Below are 23,242 nucleotides of genomic sequence, written 5' to 3' on the forward strand. Positions count from 1 at the left end.
CGCTCAAAGTCCGTCAACTGCACATACGGTTCACGTCCACGCTGTCGCGGCATGCTATCAGTGTTAAAGACTGCGATGGAGCTCCGTATGCCACGGCAAACTGGCTGATACTGACGGCGGCGGTGCACAAATGCTGCGCAGCTAGCGCCATTCGACGGCCAACACCGCGGTTCCTGGTGTGTCCGCTGTGTCGTGCGTGTGATCATTGCTTGTACAGCCCTCTCGCAGTGTCCGGAGCAAGTATGGTGGGTCTGACACACCGGTGTCAATGTGTTCTTTTTTCCATTTCCAGGAGTGTATTATGGTCATAAGCTGCGGAACTCGCTGGTGTGGAAGATTTCGTGCCACGTCAGACAACACCGTGCCGGTGCCGCATTAGAGTGCGATGTATTTGCCTGTGAAAGAGTGGCAATAATTCTCAAGTGAACCTTGGATTTAAAAAAAATGAGACTTCTCAGGATAGTATGTTTATTTCTTCTCTTAACACAATAGGCATACTGGAACACCACAGAAGTCTTTGGTGTTCAGACTATGTTGGGCATCAGTCCAAGTACATCGCGTCTGTATGTACAAGATTTTTTTCGTAACGCACATACCATTATTTTCAAAACCAGCCAGGAACGCAATCCCCGTTCCTGTGCAGCATTCTAAGACTTCCATACGAAAGTAAAGTTACCATTTTGAAGTCCATCCCTTTCCCTCCCCTTTCTCTGCAAATGTCCTTTTCTCTCTTCTCTGTTCATCCCCCCCCCCCCCCGTTATCACCCTACACCCTACCACTTCCACACCAATCCCCATAGCCTTTTTTTTTTTTTTGAGATAGTAATATGTATACCAAGCTTAGTTGAAATCAATCCTGGAGATTAGGAGAAAATGTTGAACATTTGCGGGTGAGACATTTATGGCATACATTGATGTCTGATTTTCTGCTGTTTTGCACCAGACGACTCTAGAGAAGATGTTGAATTTATCTCTTGTATTCGGCCGTGTGGCTTTACCTGAGGCCTCGAAACACGTTGACAAAACTTATTGGCTCGCTGCAATGCTCATTGTTCCGACCTGGTTGACACACTGAACAGCACAAACAAGAGACATACTTTTAAAAGTATTCAAGTCAATTAAATGAATGAAATAGATACCAACAGGTCGTTTTTGAACATTTTTACTTAACTCCTTCACAGCCTCACCCCAAATGATAGTGGGGAATCTTACTCCGACAGTATTTTTACGTAAATAATTAATGACGTTCATAGCAAATACCACTGACATTGCTACAGGTCTTCTTGAGTTGTACTTCAGTGTCACTTCATTTTCATTCTTACATCTGTGGTATGTAGGTGGTTCTTAACTCGATAATGCTTCCTTCCAAACAGTAAATCCCCGATTATATAAAGACTGGAACTCTGCTGTATCAAAAGGTTACAAACTTCTGATTACTTTAGCAAATGAGTTAGTGTGCTAAACAATTGACATTAGGGATAAAAGTGAGAAAAGCTTAGGAAAGGTTTGAAATTATGTTTAACGTTCATTAAAAATCGCTTAGTGCTCTCATCATCAAACACAGGGTGAGTATCTCCCGGCTAATTTGTACTCCGTTTTAATAACCCTAGTTTGCTTCGCATCTAAGTGTCTATGGTGTCATATCCCCTGAACTATGAGTCGTACAATCATACACGGGGGCATGCTGAAAGGTAATGCCACCAAATTTTTATGTGAAATATTTAAAGATTTCTGAACAAATCAAACGTTATTAACATTCTACATCTTTATTCTTCGTACTTACATATTTATTTTTTCAACATAGTCACTCCACGACGAACGCAGTTCTTCGAACGAGAGGCAAGTTTGTTATACTGAAGAATGTTTGAATTTGTTGACGGAACCACAATCTCACCTCTACTTGCACCGTTTCATCAATATTCAATTGAAGTCCTCGAAGGTGCTCTTCATGTCTTGTAAATAAATGAAAATCGAATGGGGCCGACTCGGGACTGTTTGAAGGGCGATCTATGACAGTGAACACAAGGGGGCGGACTGTTGGTGACGTCGCAGAGCTCGTGTATGGTCTGGTATTGTCATGTTGAAGGAGGGAGTGCTCCATGTTTGGACGAACTCTTCCAATTCGAAACTCTGTTACAGCATGCTGTTTCTCACACATCGACATAGGTAATTTACACACCGCCATGTTGCACGCTACAATTCAGAGCCCTCTAGCGGCACTGCGTTACAAACACTTAGACATGAAGAATACAGATGAAGAATGTTAATAAAGTTTTATTTAAAAAGTATAACAGTTCTGACTTGAAAAAATTGGAGGCATTACTTTTCAGCACGCCCTCATAATGTAACTGATACATTCTGTTGCACGTGTATATACGGCAGGAAAACTGTGCTGTGAATAGAGTTCGCAGTAAAAAAGTAATAAATTATGACATCATACTTGATGCGCCAGTTTTATTGCCTGAGCAGCGTAAATGTACTAAACGATAACCTTTTCCATTTCATTATTTCGTTCGAGTGTCAGCGGGAGACTTTCGAAGATTTGAAGGTATGTGTTGTTTGGAAGTCGCTAATGCTCGTATTATGGAGGAATATGGTCTGTATAGTCTGGACACTTTCACGCGATGCGTTATGCTTATTTTTCACCCTCACTCACACCCCTGTAAGAGGTGGTGTTTTTACCCCCACGGTGCTTCTTTCCGGATGTCAAGAGATACGTGTACCAAATTTGATAGTTTAGAAAATGTTGAACATACATAAATATAGATACATAAGTAGAGCGGTTGGACAAAAATATGGAATCTACTCGAGAAACGCACGTTTGAACATAAATGCAGATACTAATCACGCCTGCAGGTTGCGCTGTTGTATTTGACCACGAACGGCACCAACGCATGATCCTCAATACGTTGCAAGTGTCGATCGTGGCCCCAATGGTGTAATTGAGTGCATAGTGTCAGAGCTCAGTACGTTCGAAAGTTGTGAAACTGTTGGTGATCGTATGTAGGTGCTTCCGTAACCAAGGCAGCCGAAATGTTTGGTATTCAAGAGGCACGGTATCGATGATTAATCTCCCACGTAGGAAAGGCGAAGAAACGTTGCCCACTTAGTCACAACGCGGGCGGAAGTTTGTGTTGAACGGTCGCGATGGACGGGCAGTGAGGACTGTGACAAAAACAAGAGGTCAACAGCTGCGAAACTCACTAGAGAACTAAATGTTGAAACGTCCTGGCAGATTAAAACTGTATGCTCCATACTCAGGGAATTGCAGGGACAGCTGGAACTGCAAAACCACTCATCAGTGTGAGACCTGAGTTTCTCCTGGCGTGTACAATTATCAAACAACTTACCGGTATTCAGCCAGGTAATACTTTCAGCGACCACCATATTTCGGCGGGAGTACACCCCGCCATTTTGAAGGCCAACTGCAACGGACAGGCTATGTACAGGCAAATTTAAAACTTCGATTTTTAGACTGATGAAGGAAAGATAACACACACTGAACACTAGTGCCACCAAAGATGACTAAAGTCAGAGATATCGATAATGAGACTACGAACTAGCAGGTGAGGTAACAGTGACTCGATCCCACCGTTTCTTGACAAGGCAGAGAGGAGGATTCCAAACAGAGTTTAAACAAAAGTCTCCATCCCTGTTTACAAGGTTGCTCGCTAATTTAATCTCAACTGCCTCCTTAATAACACTGTCCCAATAGCTGGACGTGCATGCCAGTATCTCGGCGTCGTTATATATCATGGGGTGACCAGTATCCAAGCAATGTTCGGCAATAGCAGATCTACTTGGCTGCTGTAATCGTGTGTGCCGTTTATGTTCAGTACGTCGGTCCTCCACGGTCCTGATAGTTTGACCAATATATACCATGCCACAGCTACAAAGAATGCGATATACACCCGCCTTACGCAAACGAAGATCATCCTTAACAGAACCCGAAAGCACTTTAATTTAAGTTGGAGGTCGGAAAACTCATTTCACATTGTATTTCCGTAAAATACGATCTATCTTGTTGAAAGTGCTTCCTACGTAAGGCAAAAAGGCAATAGACTTAGGTGACGACTCAGAATTATCGTCAATCACCCGATGCACAGTTGGTCGATAGCGCAACGCACGTTCAATCTGTCTATCACTATAACCATTTTGACGAAACGTAACTTCAAGATGGGACAGCTCAGCTGGCAAAGTCTCAGCGTCGGAAATGGCATGTGCCCTGTGTACCAAGGTACGAAGTACCCCTTCACGCAGAGCCGGATGGTGACAACTATTAGCCTGTAATTACAGGTCGGCGTGAGTACGTTTCCTGTAAACCGCATGACCCACACGTCAAGAAAAGGATAGCAACCATCCTCTTCTACCTCCATTGTAAAACGAATGTTCAGGTGGATCGAGTTCAGATGTTCTAGAAAGGCTTTCAAATTCTTCCTACCATGAGGCCAAACAACAAAAGTATTGTCAACATATCCCAAGAAACAGGCGGGTTTGAAAGGCGCCGACTCCAATGCACGTTCCTCAGAGTCTTCCACTAACAAATATGCGAGCACAGGGGACAACGGACTACCCATCGCAACTCCATCTGTCTGCTCGTAATACTGGTCATTGAATAAAAAGTAAGTGGATGTCAACACATGCCGAAAGAAGTTAGTTAATTCAGCACCAAACCTAAACTCAATTAACCTCAACGGATCAGACATAGGAACACGCGTGAAGAAGAGACCACATGGAAACTTACTAAAATACCAGTCGTTCAACCGCAGTCCCTCCAAACGACGTAAAAAACAGCTGAGGTCCTGATATGATGTTGACACCGACCAACTTGTGGACTCAACAGAGAAACAAGATGCTTGGCTACACGAAATGTCGAAGCGCCGATATTACTCACTATAAAACCCTCATCAGTGATGCAAACATCTGTAAAAGGAAAACGTGGTACCGAGGCATAAAAAACTTCGACTTTGGAATAATGGAATAAAATTATTTTTGTTCGGATGAGTCTTGTGTCCAACCTCCGACCGATTTTATACCCCAATAGTGAAGCATGGCGTGGGTTCCAGGTGATTAGGTCAGCCATATCGTGGTATTCGTCCCCCTCCACCCCCTCCTCCCGCCATGAACCATGGACCTTGCCGTTGGCAAGGAGGTTTGCGTGCCTCAGCGATGTATACAGCTGTACTGTAGGTGCAACCACAGCCGAGGGGTACCTGTTGAGAGGTAAGACAAACACGTGGTTTCTGCAGTGGGGCAGCAACCTTGTCAGTAGTTGCAGAGGCAATAGTCTGGGTGATTGACCGATCTGGTCTTGTAACAGAAATGAAAACGGCCTGCTGTGGGAACGGCTGAAAGCAGGGGGGAACTACAGTCATAATTTTTCCCAGGTCATGCAGTTCTACTGTATGGTTAAATAATGATGGTATCCTCTTGGGTAAAATACGAGTATCCCGGAGGTAAAATAGTCCCTCATTCGGATATCCGGGCCGAACCAACTCTGAATGATGTTATCCGGAGAAACAAAACGCGTTGTACGGTTCAGAGCATGGAATATGTCCCTTAATTGGGCAGGTAGGTAAGAAAAAATTAAAAAGGGAAATCGATAGGTTAAAGCTAGATATAGTTGGAGCTAGTTAAGTTCGGTGGCAGGTGGAACAGGACTTCTGGTCGGGCGAATACAGGGTAATAAGAACAAAATCAATTAGAAAACAGGAAGGCGGATAAGCTATTACGAACAGTATGTGAAAGCATTATTGTAGCCAAAGAAATGCACAAAACCCAGACCCACAACAGTAGTACAAGCTTATATGCTAACTAGCACTGCATATGATGATGAGATTGAAGAAATGTAAGATGAGAAAAAGGAAATTATTCAGATATTTGAGGGAGACGAAAATTTAATAGTCATGGGGGACTGGAATTCCATAGTAGTACAAGGAAGTGAAGGAAAAATAGTAGATGAATATGGTCTGAGGAAATGGAATGGAAAAGGAAGCCGCCTGGTAGAATTTTGCACAGAGCATAATTTGATCATCACCAACGAATGTTTAAGAAACGTAAAATGAGGTTGTATACGTGGAAGACACTGAAAGATATCACATTCATTATATAATGTTAAGTCAGAGATTTCGGAACCAGGTTTTAAACGGTAAGACATTTCCAGGGGTAATGTAGACTCTGACCACAATTTACTGGTTATGAACTGTAGATTAAAACCAAAGAAATTGCGAAAAAGTAGGAATTTAGGAAGCTGAGACCTGCATAAACTGAAAGAACTAGAGGTTGTTAAGAGAGCATTAGGGAACAATTGACAAGAACAGTGGAAAGGAATGCAGGAGAAGAAGAACGGGTAACGCTGAGAGAGGAATAAGTGAAGGCAGCAGAGGATCAGATAGGTAAAAAGACGAAGGCGAAAAACTAAAAATGCAGTAAATGAAGTCCTTGAAGGCGATTACAAACGTCTAAAAGCGAGGTTGACAGGAGGTGCAAAATTGCTAAGCAGGAATGGCTAGAGGCCAATGAAAGGATTTATAAGTACATATCACTAGGGAAATACAGATGCCACCCACAGTAAAATTAGACCTTCGGAGAAAAGAGAATGAGTATCAAGAACTCAGATGGAAAACCAGTCCTAAGGAAAGAAGGGAGACCTGAAGCGTGGAACGAGCATATAGAGGATCTATACAAGAGAGATGTACTTGAGGGCAGTGTTATAGAAATGGAAGAGGATGCAGATGAAGATGAGACGAGAGATAAGATAGTGCGTAAAGAATTTGAAGAGAACTGAAAGATCTAACTCAAAACAAGGCTCAGGAAGTAGACAACACCTTCTTAGAACTACTGATAGCCTTGGAGAGCCAGCCATCACAAAACTCTTCCAGAGCAAGATGAATGAAACAGGCGAAATACTCTCAGACTTCAAGAAGAATATAATAATTCCAATTCCAAAGAAAGCAAGTGCTGACAGGTGCGATAACTGTGGAACTATCAATTTAATAAGTTATGGTTGGAAATACTAACACGAATTATTTACAGAACAATGGAAAAACTAGTACAAATGTCCTCGAGGAAGCTCAGTTTGGACTCCGGAGAAATGTAGGAAAACGCAAGGCAGTACTGACTCTACGACTGCTCATGGGAGATAGGTTAATCATTACGTTTATATCATTTGTAGACTTAGAGTAAGCTTTTTGACAATGTTGACTGGAACACTCAAATGGTTCAAATGGCTCTGAGCACTATGGGACTGAACAGCGGAGGTCATCAGTCTCCTAGAACTTAGAACTACTTAAACCTAACTAACCTAAGGACATCACACACAGCCATGCCCGAGGCAGGATTCGAACGTGCGACCGTAGCAGTCGCGCAGTTCCAGACTGAAGCGCCTAAAACCGTTCGGCCACTCTGGCCGGCTGGAATACTCACTCTGCAATTCTGAGGGTAGCAGGGATGAAATAAAGGGAGCGAAAGGCTATCTGCAACTTGTACAGAAACCATTCGGCAGTTGTGAGTTGAGGAGCATGAAAGGGAAATCATGTTTGAGAAGAGAGTGAGACAGGGTTGTAGCCTATCTCCGACGTTTAATCTGTACACTGAGTAAGCAATAAAGGAAACAAAGGAAACATTTTGGGTAGGAATTAAAGTCCAGGAAAAAGAAATAAAAGCTTTGTAATTCTGTCAGAGACAGCAAAGGACTTCGAAGAGCAGTTGAACGGAATGGACAGTGTCTTGAAAGGAGGATATAAGATGAACATCAACAAAAGCAAAACGAGGATAATGGAATGCAGTCGAATTAAATCAGGTGATGCTGAGGGATTAGATTAGGAAATGAGAAACTTAAAGTAGTAAATGAGTTTGCTATTTGGGGAGCAAAATAACTAATGGTGGTCGAAGTAGAGAAGATATAAAATGTGGCCTGCAAGGCCAAGAAAATCGATTCTGACGAAGAGAAATTTGTTAACATTGACTATAGATATAAGTATCGGGAACTCTTTTCTGAAAGTATTTGTGTGGAGTGCAGCCATGAATGGAAGTGAAACATGGACGACAAACAGTTTAGACAGGAAGAGAATAGAAGCTTCTGAAATGTGATGCTACAGAATAATACTGATAAATGATTAGACAGGTCGATCACGTAACTAATGTGGAGGTACTGAGCAGAATTGGGGAGAAAAGTTGTCGCACAGTTTGACCAGAAGAAGGGATCGGTTGATAAGACACATTCTGACACATTAATTTAATACTGGAGGGAAGTATGGGGGGCAAAAATCTTACGGGAAGACCAAGAGAGCAAGAAGTGAATACAACAAGCAAATTCAGAAGGATGTAGGTTGCAATAGTTACTCGGAGATGAAGAAGCTTGCACAGGACAGATTAGCATGGAGAGCTGCATCAGACCAGTCAGCATCATGGTATTCCATGAATCCCATGATTACCCTGCAAGGTCGCATTACTTCCAAGGGCTATGTGAGCATTCTGGATGACCATGTCCACCCCATGGAATGCTGTTCATTCCCCGATGGTGACGCTGATTTCCAAGACGACAGGACCCCCTTTCACACAGCTCGCATTGCCCGGGATTGGTTTTGTGAGCGCGAAGAACTGCCGCATGTCCCCTTGCCCAAGAGTCACTAGATCTCAATATTGTTGAGCCTCTGTGGTCTAGTTTGGAGAAAAGGGTGGTATACATCTGCATCAGCATTACCTGGACTTGCCAGTATTTTGCGAAAATAATCATATAAGATGCCCTTGAAAACCATATAGGACATATTTATATTTTCCAAGTTGACTGGAAGCTGTTTTGAAGACCGATGGCCGGCCGCTGGTGGCCGAGCGGTTCTGGCGCTACAGTCTGGAACCGCGCGACCGCTACGGTCGCAGGTTCGAATCCTGCCTCGGGCATGGATGTGTGTGTTGTCCTTAGGTTAGTTAGGTTTAAGTAGTTCTAAGTTCTAGGGGACTTATGACCTCAGCAGTTGAGTCCCATAGTGCTCAGAGCCATTTGAACCATTTGAAGACCGATGGTTTTCCCGTTTTCCTCTACCGCATGAGACATGACAGTGTGTTGTTGTTATGGCTTTTCCACATTTTTAACCAACCCATGTACATACCACCATCAGTTCTATAAGACATAGAAGCGTCTCACTCTTATTGCCTTCCCTTCTCCGTATTCCAGAAAATTAAACTGCGGCAGTGTTTATCACGACTGTGGCTACACAGTTACACATGTCAGGACGCACACATAGCTTGCAAGAGGGCGCAGACTGTACAGAACGCAATTGTCAAAGAATTTAACGAAGGAATGTACTTCTTTCGGTGTTACAGAAATCTTACGATTGTGCTAAACAAGAACAGAATAACTGGAAGGGAAAAAAGGGAATACCAAGTGAAAAAATTATGATGGCCTAAAAGTATAATAATATTCGTCGTCTTACATATATAACTGAGAATTTCATTCGTTGTTTCTGTTACTGTTACAACAAGAATAATAAGAAATAACTACGTAAGTAAGGAATTAGAAACCGCTGAAACAAGTTCATCACTGTTCGCTGTTCGTTTCGTTGTCGTCGTCATAGGTTCCACAAAAGTTTTGTTTTAATTGTAGAGGTTCAATTTGATTGTTCGAAGATAATATCCTTATGATCATTTCTAGTTTACACGACCGTGCGTCCAGCTTTATTGTTTAGCGAAAGTCATATCTTTGCATTGAAACCTGACAACTTGACTGGAGTTTGCACACTTATTTTTTTTAACATTCGTCAAGACTGGCAGTACTTGGGACGCACTACACTGACGCGAGCGACACTGCTGCGAACGGCGGCCGGCGGGCGTCAGAAGCTGCACTGGAGGCGTCCTCTGCTGGGGTTGTAGCTGCAAGGCAGGTGCGCCGTGCTCTCTGGCGCCCGCGACCCCCTCTGGAGCACCACCTCCACGAAACCGCGCTGCGCGGCCCCAATTCGCTGATGCACGCCCACCAGCGCGCTGAAGTTGTCGGCGTCGGCCACGTCACGAGCCAGCACGAGGACCGTGCAGTTGCTGGAGCGGCCCGCGCACACCGCCACCGACAAGAAGCGTTCGTCGGGTGACAGGTCCACCACTGTGTACCCGAAGACGGCCACTGTAAAACAGACGAGCGGTGCAACACTTAAAGCTCTTCCATAGCGACGTAAGAAAGTACATTTATAACAGCAGACAGAGACATTTAAGGGGACAACACCGTGGTTCAGGTCTAAAAAGTAGATTTTCAGTTATCATCATATTTCGATAGATTAAGGTTTTATTTAAGTACTCTGAAAAGGATTTTGCTGAAAAAAGTTTTTTCGAGCATTTAAAGAGCATTTTCCTACCACGTGTGTTTATGTGTCACGCACACTTTTCCGCCACCCAATGTCAACCCATCCATTGTCAACTCTAAGCGATATGAAGATGACATTATTAGCAAAATAGAATGTGTAGGCCATGTTCAAAAACGTTTGGGAACAAGGCTGAGAAAACTAACTGTTGATATGAGAGGAAAAAAATTAGAAGATGGAAAATTGTTGACCGGACAGGGTCAGTTAACTAAAACTGAAATAGAAAACTTGCAGGTTCAAAAAATGGTTCAAATGGCTCTGAGCACTATGGGACTTAACATCTTAGGTCATCAGTCCCCTAGAACTTAGAACTACTTAAACCTAACTAACCTAAGGACATCACACACATCCATGCCCGAGGCAGGATTCGAACCTGCGACCGTAGCAGTCGCGCGGTTCCGGACTGCGCGCCTAGAACCGCGAGACCACCGCGGCCGGCTCTTGCAGGTATACTTTGGGCAGGCAATTAGGAGAAATAAAGAAAATCTGGAGGCAATGAAGAGAGACGTGTGGGCCAAATTCTTCCGTAAGTCCTCTACTGATGATAAGCCATGTCGTGGATTGTGTCCATCAGGAGAAAATTCGTGGTTCAAATACAATAGGGCTCAGGCAACTGGGGTATCTCATTCCCAACAGCATTCTCTTCTTGCTGCTGTTATTACAGCAATTAAACCTATTTTCAGAGACTTGGCACATCCTGACCTTCTAAGGAAATGTCTGCTTAGGCAGGCACAGAACCCAAATGAATGTTTCAACAGCATAATTTGGAACCGCCTTCCTAAAACTGTATTTGTACGCACGCATACAATGAAACTAGGGGTTCATGATGCTGTTGTTACATTCAGTTGTTGTAATATTGGAAAGTGTTGGGTACTGAAAACGCTGGGAATTAATAATGGTGAAAATATGATCACTGGGCTGCAACACTGCGCTAAAATGAGGATAGCCGATGACGACTGGTCTGCATCTAATATGGCCAAGAAAGGAAGACAAACATCCAGGAAGGTGAAAAAGAAGCTGGAAGACCTGCTAGAGGCCAAAGAAGGGCCATCATATGCAGCAGGACAGTTTTAATTAATTGTAAGTAACAAATTTTAAAAGTTTTTTCTTTAAAGTCAATTTCCCGCAAACTAAAATTTTCAGTACATATTCCTCATTATATCACAAACTATCATAGATAAATGAATGAAATTTTCAGACACTCTGCATAACATAAAAATCCGCCTCTGGTACTACACTCATTAATATTCCCCAATTAGGAAATTCACAAAAAAATATTTTCTGCAGAAAAAACTTAATATTTTTGTTAATAAATTTAAAAAAGTATTTCTTAAAAATTATATATAAAGTAGATTTTAGTACAGTTGTCTCTATTAGCATCATGTAACATATAATAAAAAATATTAAGGTCCTGCATCAAAATATTTTTCAGAAATGGTCCAAATACTTGCCTAAATTAACGTAGGTTAGATAGGTAGGGTGTGGTCCCCTTAACACAAAATACTTTTCATTCGCCCATTTTGCATGGGCTTATGACCTGGCCCATAACACTGCGGCCTGGTAAAGGTGCTCGTTCGCAGGCTGATCAAACCTGCTATGACCTAAGTAACCTAAGGACATCACACACACCCTCGCCCGAGGCAGGATTCCAACCTGCGACCGTAGCGGTCGCGCGGTTCCAGACTGTAGCGCCTAGAACCGCTGGGCCACTCTGGCCAGCAGTTTTAGTTAGGTTTAAGTAGTTCTAAGTTCTAGGGGACTGATGGCCTCATAAATTAAGTCCCATAGTGCTCAGAGCCATTTGAACCATTTTTTGAACCTGCTATAACCAAAAATCCGACACAATTCGTAAGTCCACCTCAAGTAGAAGCTACAAAGAACAGGATATTGAATAAAAGAGCTGTGGATTCCATTTACGTAAAAACAGACTGTAGAGATACACGAAATGACTTAGACAAAATTTCTAATTGGTATGATGAACGAAAAAATTAAATCATCGTATTGCATTGATGGCCGGCAGTCCCCACGAAGTTCGGCAGCCGACTTGCAAGTGTTCTCAGTCGAAGCCACATTGGGCGACTTACATGTCGATGATGACCAAACGATGATGAAAACAACGCAATATCCAGTCCCGAGGCGGAACAAATCTCCGATTCGGCCAGGAATCGAACCCACGCCCGCTGCATAGGAGGCGAACGCGGTAAACACTTAGCTAAGGGGGCGAACAGTGTGAGTATGTCAGGTTGCTCCAAATGTAGAAGAATGCAAGTCAGTGCGGATGACTAGGAAAAAACCGTCCTGTAACGTTCGAATACAGTATTAGTAGGATGCAGCGTGACAGTCACTTCGATTAAATATACAGGCGTAACGTTGCAAAGCTATATAAAATGGAATGAACACGTCCGGATGATGGTAGAGAAGGTGAATGCTGGACTACGTTTCACTGGCAGAATTTTGGGAAGATGCAACTCATCCGTAAATGAGACGGTGTATACAACGGTAGTGCGGTCAACTCTTGAGTATTGTTAGAGTGTTTGCGATCCCCTCCAGGTCGGGTTAAAGAAAGCCGTCGAAGCAGTTCAGAGGCCGGCTGCTAGATTTGTTACCGGTATGTTCGATCAGCACGCAAGTATTACGGAGATGGTAAGTGAACTCAAATTGCAATCTCTGAGAGGAAGACGACGCTCCTTCCGCAAGATATTGCTATGGAAATTTAGAGAACTTGCATCTGAGGTCGACTGCAGAACGATTCTACTGCCGCCAACGTACATTTCGCCGGACAACCATGAAGAAAAGACGCGGGAAATTTGGGCTCGTAGATAGGCCTTTAGACAGTCGTCTTTCCCTCGCTCTGTTTCTGAGTGTAGTAGGAGAGGAAATGACTAGTAGTGGTAAGAGGTGCCCTCCGCCGTGCACCCTACAGTGGATTGCGGAGTATTTACGTAGAAGTAGATGTAGAACACTCCCTGCTTTACCACAAAACGTTCTGCTTTCATTACTGCAAAAGTGCACATATCTTTACCATTTAAGTTAGAAATCGCTACCTCATTAATAAAGTGTGCAACAGATTATTTTTACTGTTGTGCGCCCTAAAACACTAATAATCATCATCATCAACAGATTATTTTTAAAACGGGTAGCACTACACACTGCTTGCCCCAGTGAAACATTAGCCCTTGAGTGGGATAGGATGGATCCAATCTGCAATTCTTTTTAAGTACTCCAGTAACGATAACTGACCACGGTAATATTTGTCCTCCCACAATTCCCTAGCAACACGATGATTTTCATGGTCACCTCAATTTTTTTTTACAATGCATTTTGTAAAAACGCAGAGACTTACCGACAACCATTCTTCCCACGCACTATTCGCGGGTGGAACAGGGTCGGAGGGATCAGATAGTGGTACCGAAAGTACCCTCCGCCACACACCATTAGATGCGGAGTATGATGTAGATGTAGATGTAGACTTCGCATTCATTTTTCCTTTATAATGCATTGTGTTAAGGCACAGGTAAGCTTCACTTTGCAATTGACTTAAAATTTCTGTAAACTCGCATATGGAAGGACGTGGTTTGTAGAAATGGTGTGTTAAATGTCGATGAAACCAATCCGCACCATTTATAGTTATGATTTCATTTCTTGGTTTACTGGCACAAAAATTATGGGGGAAAATTAGATTCTCTGCTTACATAGTTTTCAAGTACATAGTCATTGTTATTGTGAGCGATACTCTACGAACGCATCCCTGACTGTGTTTGGTGGTAGAAATCTTAAATCATACATACATTTCAGAAACTTTCCGACTTCTGCTTGAGGACTGGTATAGTCGGAAAGAAGATCAGTTCGATTAACTTTCGATACCATGCCTGACCTAAGTGAAAACTGCAGCCTTATATGTCAAGGCTTGGAAACACTTTCTGTGCCGCCACATGCAGTTCAACTTCGGTATCTAAGATTAGTCTTCCAGGTTTAGCATTGTTAGTGTACAAACTATGAATACCGTTCGATATGCATTAGAACGCTTACACAGTTTTTGATAACACAGGGATATTGAAAACTTATCTTTTGCCCTAATGAAAAAATATTGTTACCGGTAATCAAAATTAATATTTGTGGAATTTCTTTTATTTTTTTGCGAATTTTCTGTCTAGCCTAAAGGAAGACTGAAAGAAAAAGATCCTCCACTTAAAAAAAAAAAAAACAACAGAAAGACTGACTTCCGAACGTACGTGAAAGAAAGTGGATTCCCGTCATTTAGTCTCATTTAGCCACTTTCTTCACTCCACGTTCACATCCGTCGTTCTAAGTGAAATACGGATAACTGTGAGCCCACACATCGGTTTTATATTGTGTAATTATGACGTTGTCAAAGTTGAAATAGTTCGTTACTAACATAGTTCTTAGATATGTTGTTCTCAAATGTCCGGACGAATTCTTTTCGATTTATTCAATAGAAAGAGCTCCACAAATTGTGCAAGTCAACAACGCGTTGGTCCACATATGGCCCTTACGCTAGCATTTATTCCTCTTGGCACTGATACAGTTGTTGAGTGTCCTCCTGAGGGTTACCGTGTCAAATTCTGTCCGATTGGGGCGTTACATAGACATATACCGAAAAACCGCTGTACAGTACAAGAAACCATATAAGAACTTGTAAACGAGTCTTACAAGGAGAAAGCCTCAAACACGACCGAACGATTCGGCTCCTATTTGACAGGTTGTTTGTATGCAACACAAAATGAGAGACTCTAAGGTTTCGGCTCAACAGCCCTCCGGTTTTGAGAAGACCACACCTTAAGCTCATGAAGTGCAGTCGTCTCAGAATTAACAAGATCGATAGATAATTGAAAATTCAGAACTTTTCATCTGCATATGTTTGGTCCGCATACGCGTATTTTCTGATAAATCGAGCAAAGAAACTATTACGACTGCCGCTTTTGTGTTCATAATGTCAACGCTGTCTAATGAAAACGCCGCTATCGTAGCGACCCTTGCATATGGGTGGACAGCAGGGAATCCTTGTCGATTCCTAGATATATTCTGCAGTTATTTTTTATTTGTTTTTACTCGTATCGAAATTGGTAGGAATGGGAAGACTAATAAGGTAATCGATAAGGAATAATAATAACGTAGGCAAATTAATTTCTCCAATTACTTGGAGTAGTAGAGAATGAAACTGTTAAACCTGGTTGTGTGAAAATTATTCTGGGTAATACAGCTGCGAGTTCTCGCGAGGAACCACAGGCAGCCGGCTGCGTGATGCTTGTTAATAGGGAGACGCGATACAGGACTGTATATGGAGGTTTCCAAATTGCAGTGTGCTTCGGAAAACGTAGCGGGAATTGCACGGTCGCGCTGATGCAACAACGATTTAGAGCATAATCATGAACTTTCAGGACCAATTTTCCAGGCGACGTTACCGTATGCGTGGTTGCATTAAAATTAATTCCCAAAAAATAAATATTTTTAAATGTAAGCCAACACACTGTTTTTCGTCGAATCTTCGGAAGGAACGATTTAGTTGGGTGAAAATCGCGTTCATTTCATGTTCTTCATGCCGCGAGTATACTTGCTTCGAATGTTTATGTGAAAAGTGCCTTCCATGTAGTTGTTTGAAGTACAGTGACGCCACGTAACAGAGTTGGTGGAAGAGATGTTGTAAGACAACCAGGATTAAAAATGTAATTCTTTACTAATCCAAGTCTTTTTAGAAATTTATTCGCTTACGTTCTTTTTGCTCCTTATTGATTATCTTATTAATCCTCCAATTTCTACGAATTTCGATACGGAAAAAATAAAGAAATTACAGAACGTATTTGGAAATCGGACACAGTTTCTTTCCAAGATTTGTAACAAAACACACGTTTGCGAACCCCACATATGACGAAGAAAAATGCTCAGTTTCCTACAGATTCCGTCGCTTTTGAGTCGATTAAGTGTCACGAAGTTTGAGTTGTTTCCTCAAAAACGAGGAGGTGTTGACCTACAATATCTTAATCTTATTTTTAGTTGTACACAAGACGCATGCCAAGTATGAACCGAATTGTTTGACCGTGTCTGAGGCCTTCCCCTTGTTAGCCATCGGAGCAAAGGGTAAACAACATGTTCCATTAACGGGTGATTTCCTCTCTGTGCAGCTCGGAATTACCGCGTTACAGCAGTTATAGCACAGCGCTACCCATTGCGCGCACTATTTTTGTGAAACACGACTGGCTCTCTACTCACAAGAAGTAAAGTATTTAAAGGCAGGGGATTTGAAGCTGATTCCGCGTTCCTAGATTTCCATAAAGCTTCTAAATCCGTGTCTCCAGAATGGCTTCTAATCAATGTGCTTGCCGACAAAGTGTCACCTCAGTTAAGAGAATGCATTTGTGATTTCCTGCCACTAAATAGTCACAGTACACAGTAATCGTCGTGAACAGAAGTAGCATATGGCGCTCGTCGAGGAAATGTGATAAGTCTGTTGCCATTTTCAATCTGTATAAATAGCTTAAGATACAGCAGTTCTTATATACTATTTGTAAATATTCCGTTGTTTACCTACTAATGAAATCAACAGAAGAACAAAACAAGTCACAGTATGATTTAGACAAGATATCGGAGACTTGCAAATAATCGTAATTGATTCTGAATAAGGAAAAAATTTTGGAAATTTGTTGTGAGGTCTTATGGGACCAAACAGCTGAGGTCATCGGTCCGTAAGCCTACACACTACTTAATCTAACTTAAACTAACTTACACTATGGACAAAACACACACACACACACACACACACACACACACACACACACACACACACACGCACACACACATGTCCGAGGGAGGACTGAACCTCCGATGAGAGGAGCTGCACGGACCGTGACACGGCGACTCAGGCCGCGCGGCTACCCTGCACGGCGATAAGGAAAAGTTTGAGGTTCTCCTCATAACACAAATTTAAAGGTTGTCGATTTTACTAACAGGAGCATCGCAAATTGGTACGATCACATACATGTTGTCATAAGGCGAACCGACAACAGCGATTTGTTAGCAAAATGCTTACAAGATGCATGAAATCCACTAAAGAAACTGCTTACTTGTAAATAAGTTATACACAACTGCAACCAGTCACTTTTTTTCAATAATAATGCTTTATTACATGAACCGGTTTTCGAACCCTTTCAGGTTCATCTTCAGATGATTTCGGGAGGATCCGGGAAGCTACATCATTACTGGTAGTAGCATAATGCTGGGTGCTGGTTCTATGGCAGAAAGATGGGTCACACTTTAATGTATCGCCATGACTATAGCTTATCTGTCGATATGGATGTAAATTTAGTTTTTACTTACTGCGACAGTATAGGCGGCTTTTTTCGTATCTGTCTGCCTCCATTTTGATGTCCAGAACACTTTCACACGAACTATATTAGTTTACACTTTGACAGTGACTTTACCAGCATCCAGCATACACTTTACAATTTATCAAAATTTTACATAAACGGATATTTTTCTACCGGTCGTGTGATAGGCTCACTTCTTGGCCACATTGACACTAGATGGGGGCCGCAAGTGGTCCCGTGGGCCGGCGGGTTCGACGCCCCTGGTTTAGATGATCATTTTTTCCTCGCGCTTTTCGTGAATAGAATGGTAGATATGATGTTCGGAATTAGTGTCTTGGAGTCTCTTTACATGGGGTGGTCAGAAACAATCTGAAAAGTTCCTAAGGGTGTTACAGGGGAGACCGTTGTGAGAAATAATTGTTAAGGAAAAAAAAATCGATACGTTGCATCGTTTCCGTGTTATATACGATGACCTGATTGGCTAACTTCAACACTAAATTACTCGAAAACGGAGCAACGTATCGAATATTTTTCTTAACAATTATTTATCAGCACAACTTCCCCTGCAACACGCTTACAAGCTTTTTAAATGGTTCAAATGGCTCTGAGCACTATGGGACTTAACATCTGAGATCATCAGTCCCCTAGAACTTAGAACTACTTAAACCTAACTAACCTAAGGACATTACACACATCCATGCCCGAGGCAGGATTCGAACCTGCGACCGTAGCAGTCGCGCGGTTCCAGTCTGAAGCGTCTAGACCCGCACGGCCACCGCGGCCGGCTACAAGCTTTTCAGACTGTTTCTAATCACCCGGTATGAACACCAAAGACGGACGCTCAGGCGTTGCTGCTCAATTCGGCCACTCTACCTCTCTGAAATTCTTGTCGTTAAAAATAATAAATGAATGTCCCATAAGTGTGATGTCATTTACATGCACGCCCTATGGTCACGTATTTCCATAAACAAAAGTGTATAAATATTTATTTCTAACTTCATTTAAAACAACGAGTTTTATGTGATAAACATGAAGAGTACGAAGTCTGGACAACAGTAATCAAGTTCAAATGTATTGCTGGCTCCTTTAGTTAGGCAGAGATGAAGAGATTTGCACAGGAAAGACTAGAGTGGAGAGATGCGTCAAACACATATTGGGACTGATGACCAAAAAAGGAACACAACAAAATCAACAACAACACGAGGACGGAAAACTTAGTATCAAAAGTTCAGAATATGATGAGGGTGAAGAGGCTACGAAGATAGACGAGTTAAGATTACCATGCTTTTGGTGTCAATAGCTTTGGATTATCATCCAAAGTATACGATATAGACCAAGACTAGCTCATTTTCTGTAATGAGATGGTTGTGAACACATGTTCAAAACAATAAATGAATAAATAAAATCAAATGCTCGAAAGCGCAAGTTTTAAGTCGCGTCTAAAGGCGATCAAGTGATGTAAAGCACTGTACTCTGGATTTGCATCAAGCTAATATGGGCAATGATACAACAGACAGATTGATTGATTGATTTTGGGGATGGACCAAACAGCGGGGTCATCGGTCCCGTCGGATTAGGGTAGCAAGTCGGCAGTTCACTTTCAAAGGAACCATCCCGCTATTTGCCTAAAGCGATTTAGGGAAATCATGGAAAACCGACATCAAGATGGTTGGACGCGGGTTTGAACCGTCATCCTCTCGAATGCGAGTCCAGTGTGCTAACCACTGCGCCACCTCGTTCGATCCCCAGACAGACACCCCGAATGTATTCCTTGTCAGTGGTTTGTCATATTGCGTTGTTTCTGGATGCGAAAGCTGGTACCACACAACGTACTGATTGTTCCACGTTCTGTGTGCTATGACCCCTGTGAGGTACTTGAACTTCAGTTTTGCAGCATTAATGAGCAGCAATTAAAATGAACAGTCTGCGCTCTTTTTGGCACGGTAACGTCTTTAAAATTGTTCCACTCCATGTCGTAACTATGTTAGAATTATTGAAAAATTACGTTCTCTTTGCTGTAAATGTGCGCATGTGTCATTCATATTCTCTATACAAAAACAGCTGCTCACCTCTCTCAATCCTTGTTCTCACACCATTGAGGTAGGTAAAGTAACGTCACACTTCGACTGAGCACAGAATTAGCAGTACATCACTTTCAGAATGAGACAGACGTGCAGCTGCTACACTTGCATGAATAAAAAAGCTTCTGAGGTTAAAGGAATCGCTTAAGCATAAAGAACCAATAGTTTCTTAGTCTAAAGTGATAAACATCGTAAGACTCAAATTCACGAATTGAGCGTGAAGCCAAAATAAACCAGGAAGATGTGCCAGGAGTAACCGAACACGGCTCGAAAGAAGTGAGTCTGAAGAGTCGAACAAGCCTAAGATAATCTCTGCAGAGCGAATGAAAAAGGTGTAACTGGGGCGTTGACTGTGGTGAACCATCCGACAGCAAAGAGTGAGAGCGATGCAGGCGAAGTATGCACAGAGCTAAGTCGACTCGTGGCCAAAAGGACAGGAAAGAAATGACGCCGAACAGGAGACAGCAGTTGAGTTAGTATCGGTCCCCAAGAAAGTAGTGAAATGTAACAAATAGCGAAAGTTTCTCATTATTTTAGGCACTGACTGGTTATGATTCATCCGAAAGAAATTTATTGATACCTTCTACAGCATACACAACGCTACTCACCCACGAGTTTCAGATAAGTATGAGTAAAAAAAAATTCTTAACATAATGATCGATTTGACGTATGAAATAGTGACACTGTGGCTGCAATGCTTCTAGAGATAGCGTGACATGATGTGATTAATCGAAAAGTATTTTAGCTATGATTAAACTGACTGCCAGTTTCCTTGTTCCCCTAATGGACTAACGATCTTAAACCTCACCTGTGGCTGTGCTTTTGTCCCAACAGCAGCCACCATCAGGCTCCGTCAGGTCTCGCTTGGATTCAGTATTCAATTGATAATACAAAGAGACGCCTGGGGGAAACCACAGACTAAGGCAAAATAGACATACCTGATAAAATATCGCATGCATTGTCACAGAGGAAAACATTACATGAGAGGTGGCATGTTACGAGGGATAACTGATAGAATACACAAATTAAGCTAAGATATTGGCGAGAACTAGTATTGCTGCAGGTCGAGACACAATAAAAATTAAACAGGTAACAAATTACCGACGTTGCGACAAACGGTCTAACACGCTATTGCATGACTTCAGAATTATTACCGATTACCAAATGGAAATCGATTACTGACCGTACTGTAGCGAGTCGCGCCATCGATGGCCACTGTCGATGTAACAAGCATGTACATCCGTGCATAATGGCGGCAATTCACTAGCTGACGATGATCATGAACCTCCTCCAACAAGAACTGGGGTGTCGATGGCGTCTCTTATCACTTTTGTGAACGAAGACCCCAACGACACTGTAAAGTTCCGCCGGCACGAAGAGGAGCCCAGTGATCAACCTAACAGGTTGTTCGGGCCTGTAAAGGCAGTGCGTGCGGTCCACAAAAAATGGTTCAAATGGCTCTGAGCACTATGGGACTTATCTTCTGAAGTCATCAGTCCCCTAGAACTTAGAACTACTTAAACCTAACTAACCTAAGGACATTACACCCATCCATGAGGGTCGTCAGTCGCCTAGAACTTAGAACTACTTAAACCTAGCTAACCTAAGGACATCACACACATCCATGAGGCAGGATTCGAACCTGCGACCGTAGCGGTCGCGCGGTTCCAGACTGAAGCACCTAGAACCGCTCGGCCACTTCGGCCGGCGTGCGGACCACAGATTGGAAGAACAGGAATAGCGAGTCCCCTGCGAAAATGGCGGGCGCGGTGTGTCCCTCCGTCGTTATTGAAGGGCTGAAATTCAAACTAACGGCCGACTTGGCCTTCCAGAAATACAGCATATTGTACAAATTTTATGTTAATTAAACCAGGCGTCAGAAAATTATGTCTTCACGAGCTGTGGGTCCTGTGGTTAGGCAAGCCTACGGAGGTCTCTAATTTCTGTGGAAAATTCATTTGATATAATTTAAATGGAATTAAATTAAATCGACTTTTAACTTCTGGGACCATTAGCCCATGACCTATATCAACTGACTCGTTCTTAAAGACAAATCTAAATCTGTAATTAAAAGTATTAATTAAATTTTATGTGAGCACTGCCCCTTTGTCAGGAGGCTGGACTAGCTGCTTCCATGCTTCCACATGTTTTGTGCCTAGGTAGCACAATTTATCAGTGCTACAACAAGAATGATAATGTTGCTATACATAATTGTCACGTATATCTGTAGCAGAGCATGACGCATTTTTAATAGCAGACGCACAGTATATGACACAGTGAATTAGCAGGTATAAAACTTATTAGATACTCACTCTTCTCATCCGCCAGTTCATCGTCGAACTCAGGGGTTGCAGGAAATTCCGTTTCGATAGCTGCAGCTGGCGTTATCACGTAGCCTTCTTCTGGCTTTGTAAACCACTCGACCGTCAGTATACCATTTTCATCGAGCGAGAAGTCGAACCAATCATATATGGTATAATCTAAGACGTGACTTGGACCCCACTCTTCCACAACGTACCAGCGTCCAAGAACCTGTGGACGAATGTCGTTAGCTGCCGTGTTTGATGGATGGTATCATAAAATGTTATCTAGTTGGAGAGAACCTCCGCAGCACGTAAACAAAATATGAATATACCAACCCACTATTTTCAAAATTTTATATTCCTAAGTAACAGAAGATAATAAAGACAAATTACGTGAATGATAACGAGTACTGTAATTGATGACAGTATACTGTATAGTCGAAATAATCAATAAATACAACACCATGAGAAACCTGAAGTCGGTGTGAAGTGAATTCAAGTTATTACTAATTTTCAAGTCGTATCATTACTTCTAACAACTATGAATCCAGTCGTCTCGGCAATACGGCCAGCATTCATTATGCCCTATCCACCTTAGAGACAACATAACGAAGGAATTAAATTTCCTTCCTGTGATGAACTTTTTTAGGAGCCACCAAATGATGCAAGACTATACGATGATTGTCTGAAGTACAATCCAATGATAGAAAATAGATTTACGAGTGCCTATGAATGCCTAAGATTAGCAACCGCATGATCTAATGAAAACAGCTAAGTTGCTGAAAAATTCTACAGAAAAGTGGTGTTATTAACGGTGTTCCAAACTTGGCAACATATATTCTGTAGAAACTCCAAAAATCCTCCGACGTGTCACAATCCATGGACTCCATATACATAAAGATGGCAAAAGTAGACATGAAATACTGATATTTTGCAGATACAGTATTCATATGCATACATTGTTAACACCGATATCGCACATTTCACAGATACATCGAGTTTCGTATTCTGTTTTCCATAATTTTTACTGGGTAATGGGTGTAGGTAATTACTAGTTTTCAAGCATCCTATCAAATAAACGTAATGAATCGTCATTTCCTTATGTAGGCTGATGGAAAAAAGGGGCAAAATCAAGAAAGAGTAATGTGACATTGAAAGGGTACAGGACCGCCCGACATTGAACA

The 23,242-nt window shown here is 42.2% G+C and overlaps 1 protein-coding gene across 1 annotated transcript in view; it reads right to left on the bottom strand.

Annotated features, from left to right (window-relative positions):
* Positions 1-9,432: 9,432 nt before the first annotated feature.
* Positions 9,433-23,242, bottom strand: part of LOC126252447 (uncharacterized) — a 41,722-nt gene continuing 27,912 nt past the window's right edge. Inside the window, exons 3-4 of the mRNA XM_049953341.1 lie at positions 22,068-22,287; positions 9,433-10,117 (exon numbers count right to left, since the gene is read on the bottom strand). Of these exons, the coding sequence (XP_049809298.1) occupies positions 9,831-10,117; positions 22,068-22,287 (507 nt within the window). The 3' untranslated portion in view covers positions 9,433-9,830. The remainder of the gene's footprint in view (positions 10,118-22,067; positions 22,288-23,242) is intronic.

Source organism: Schistocerca nitens, chromosome 4 (assembly GCF_023898315.1).
Source record: "Schistocerca nitens isolate TAMUIC-IGC-003100 chromosome 4, iqSchNite1.1, whole genome shotgun sequence".
In the NCBI taxonomy this organism is placed as follows: Eukaryota; Metazoa; Arthropoda; class Insecta; order Orthoptera; family Acrididae; genus Schistocerca; species Schistocerca nitens.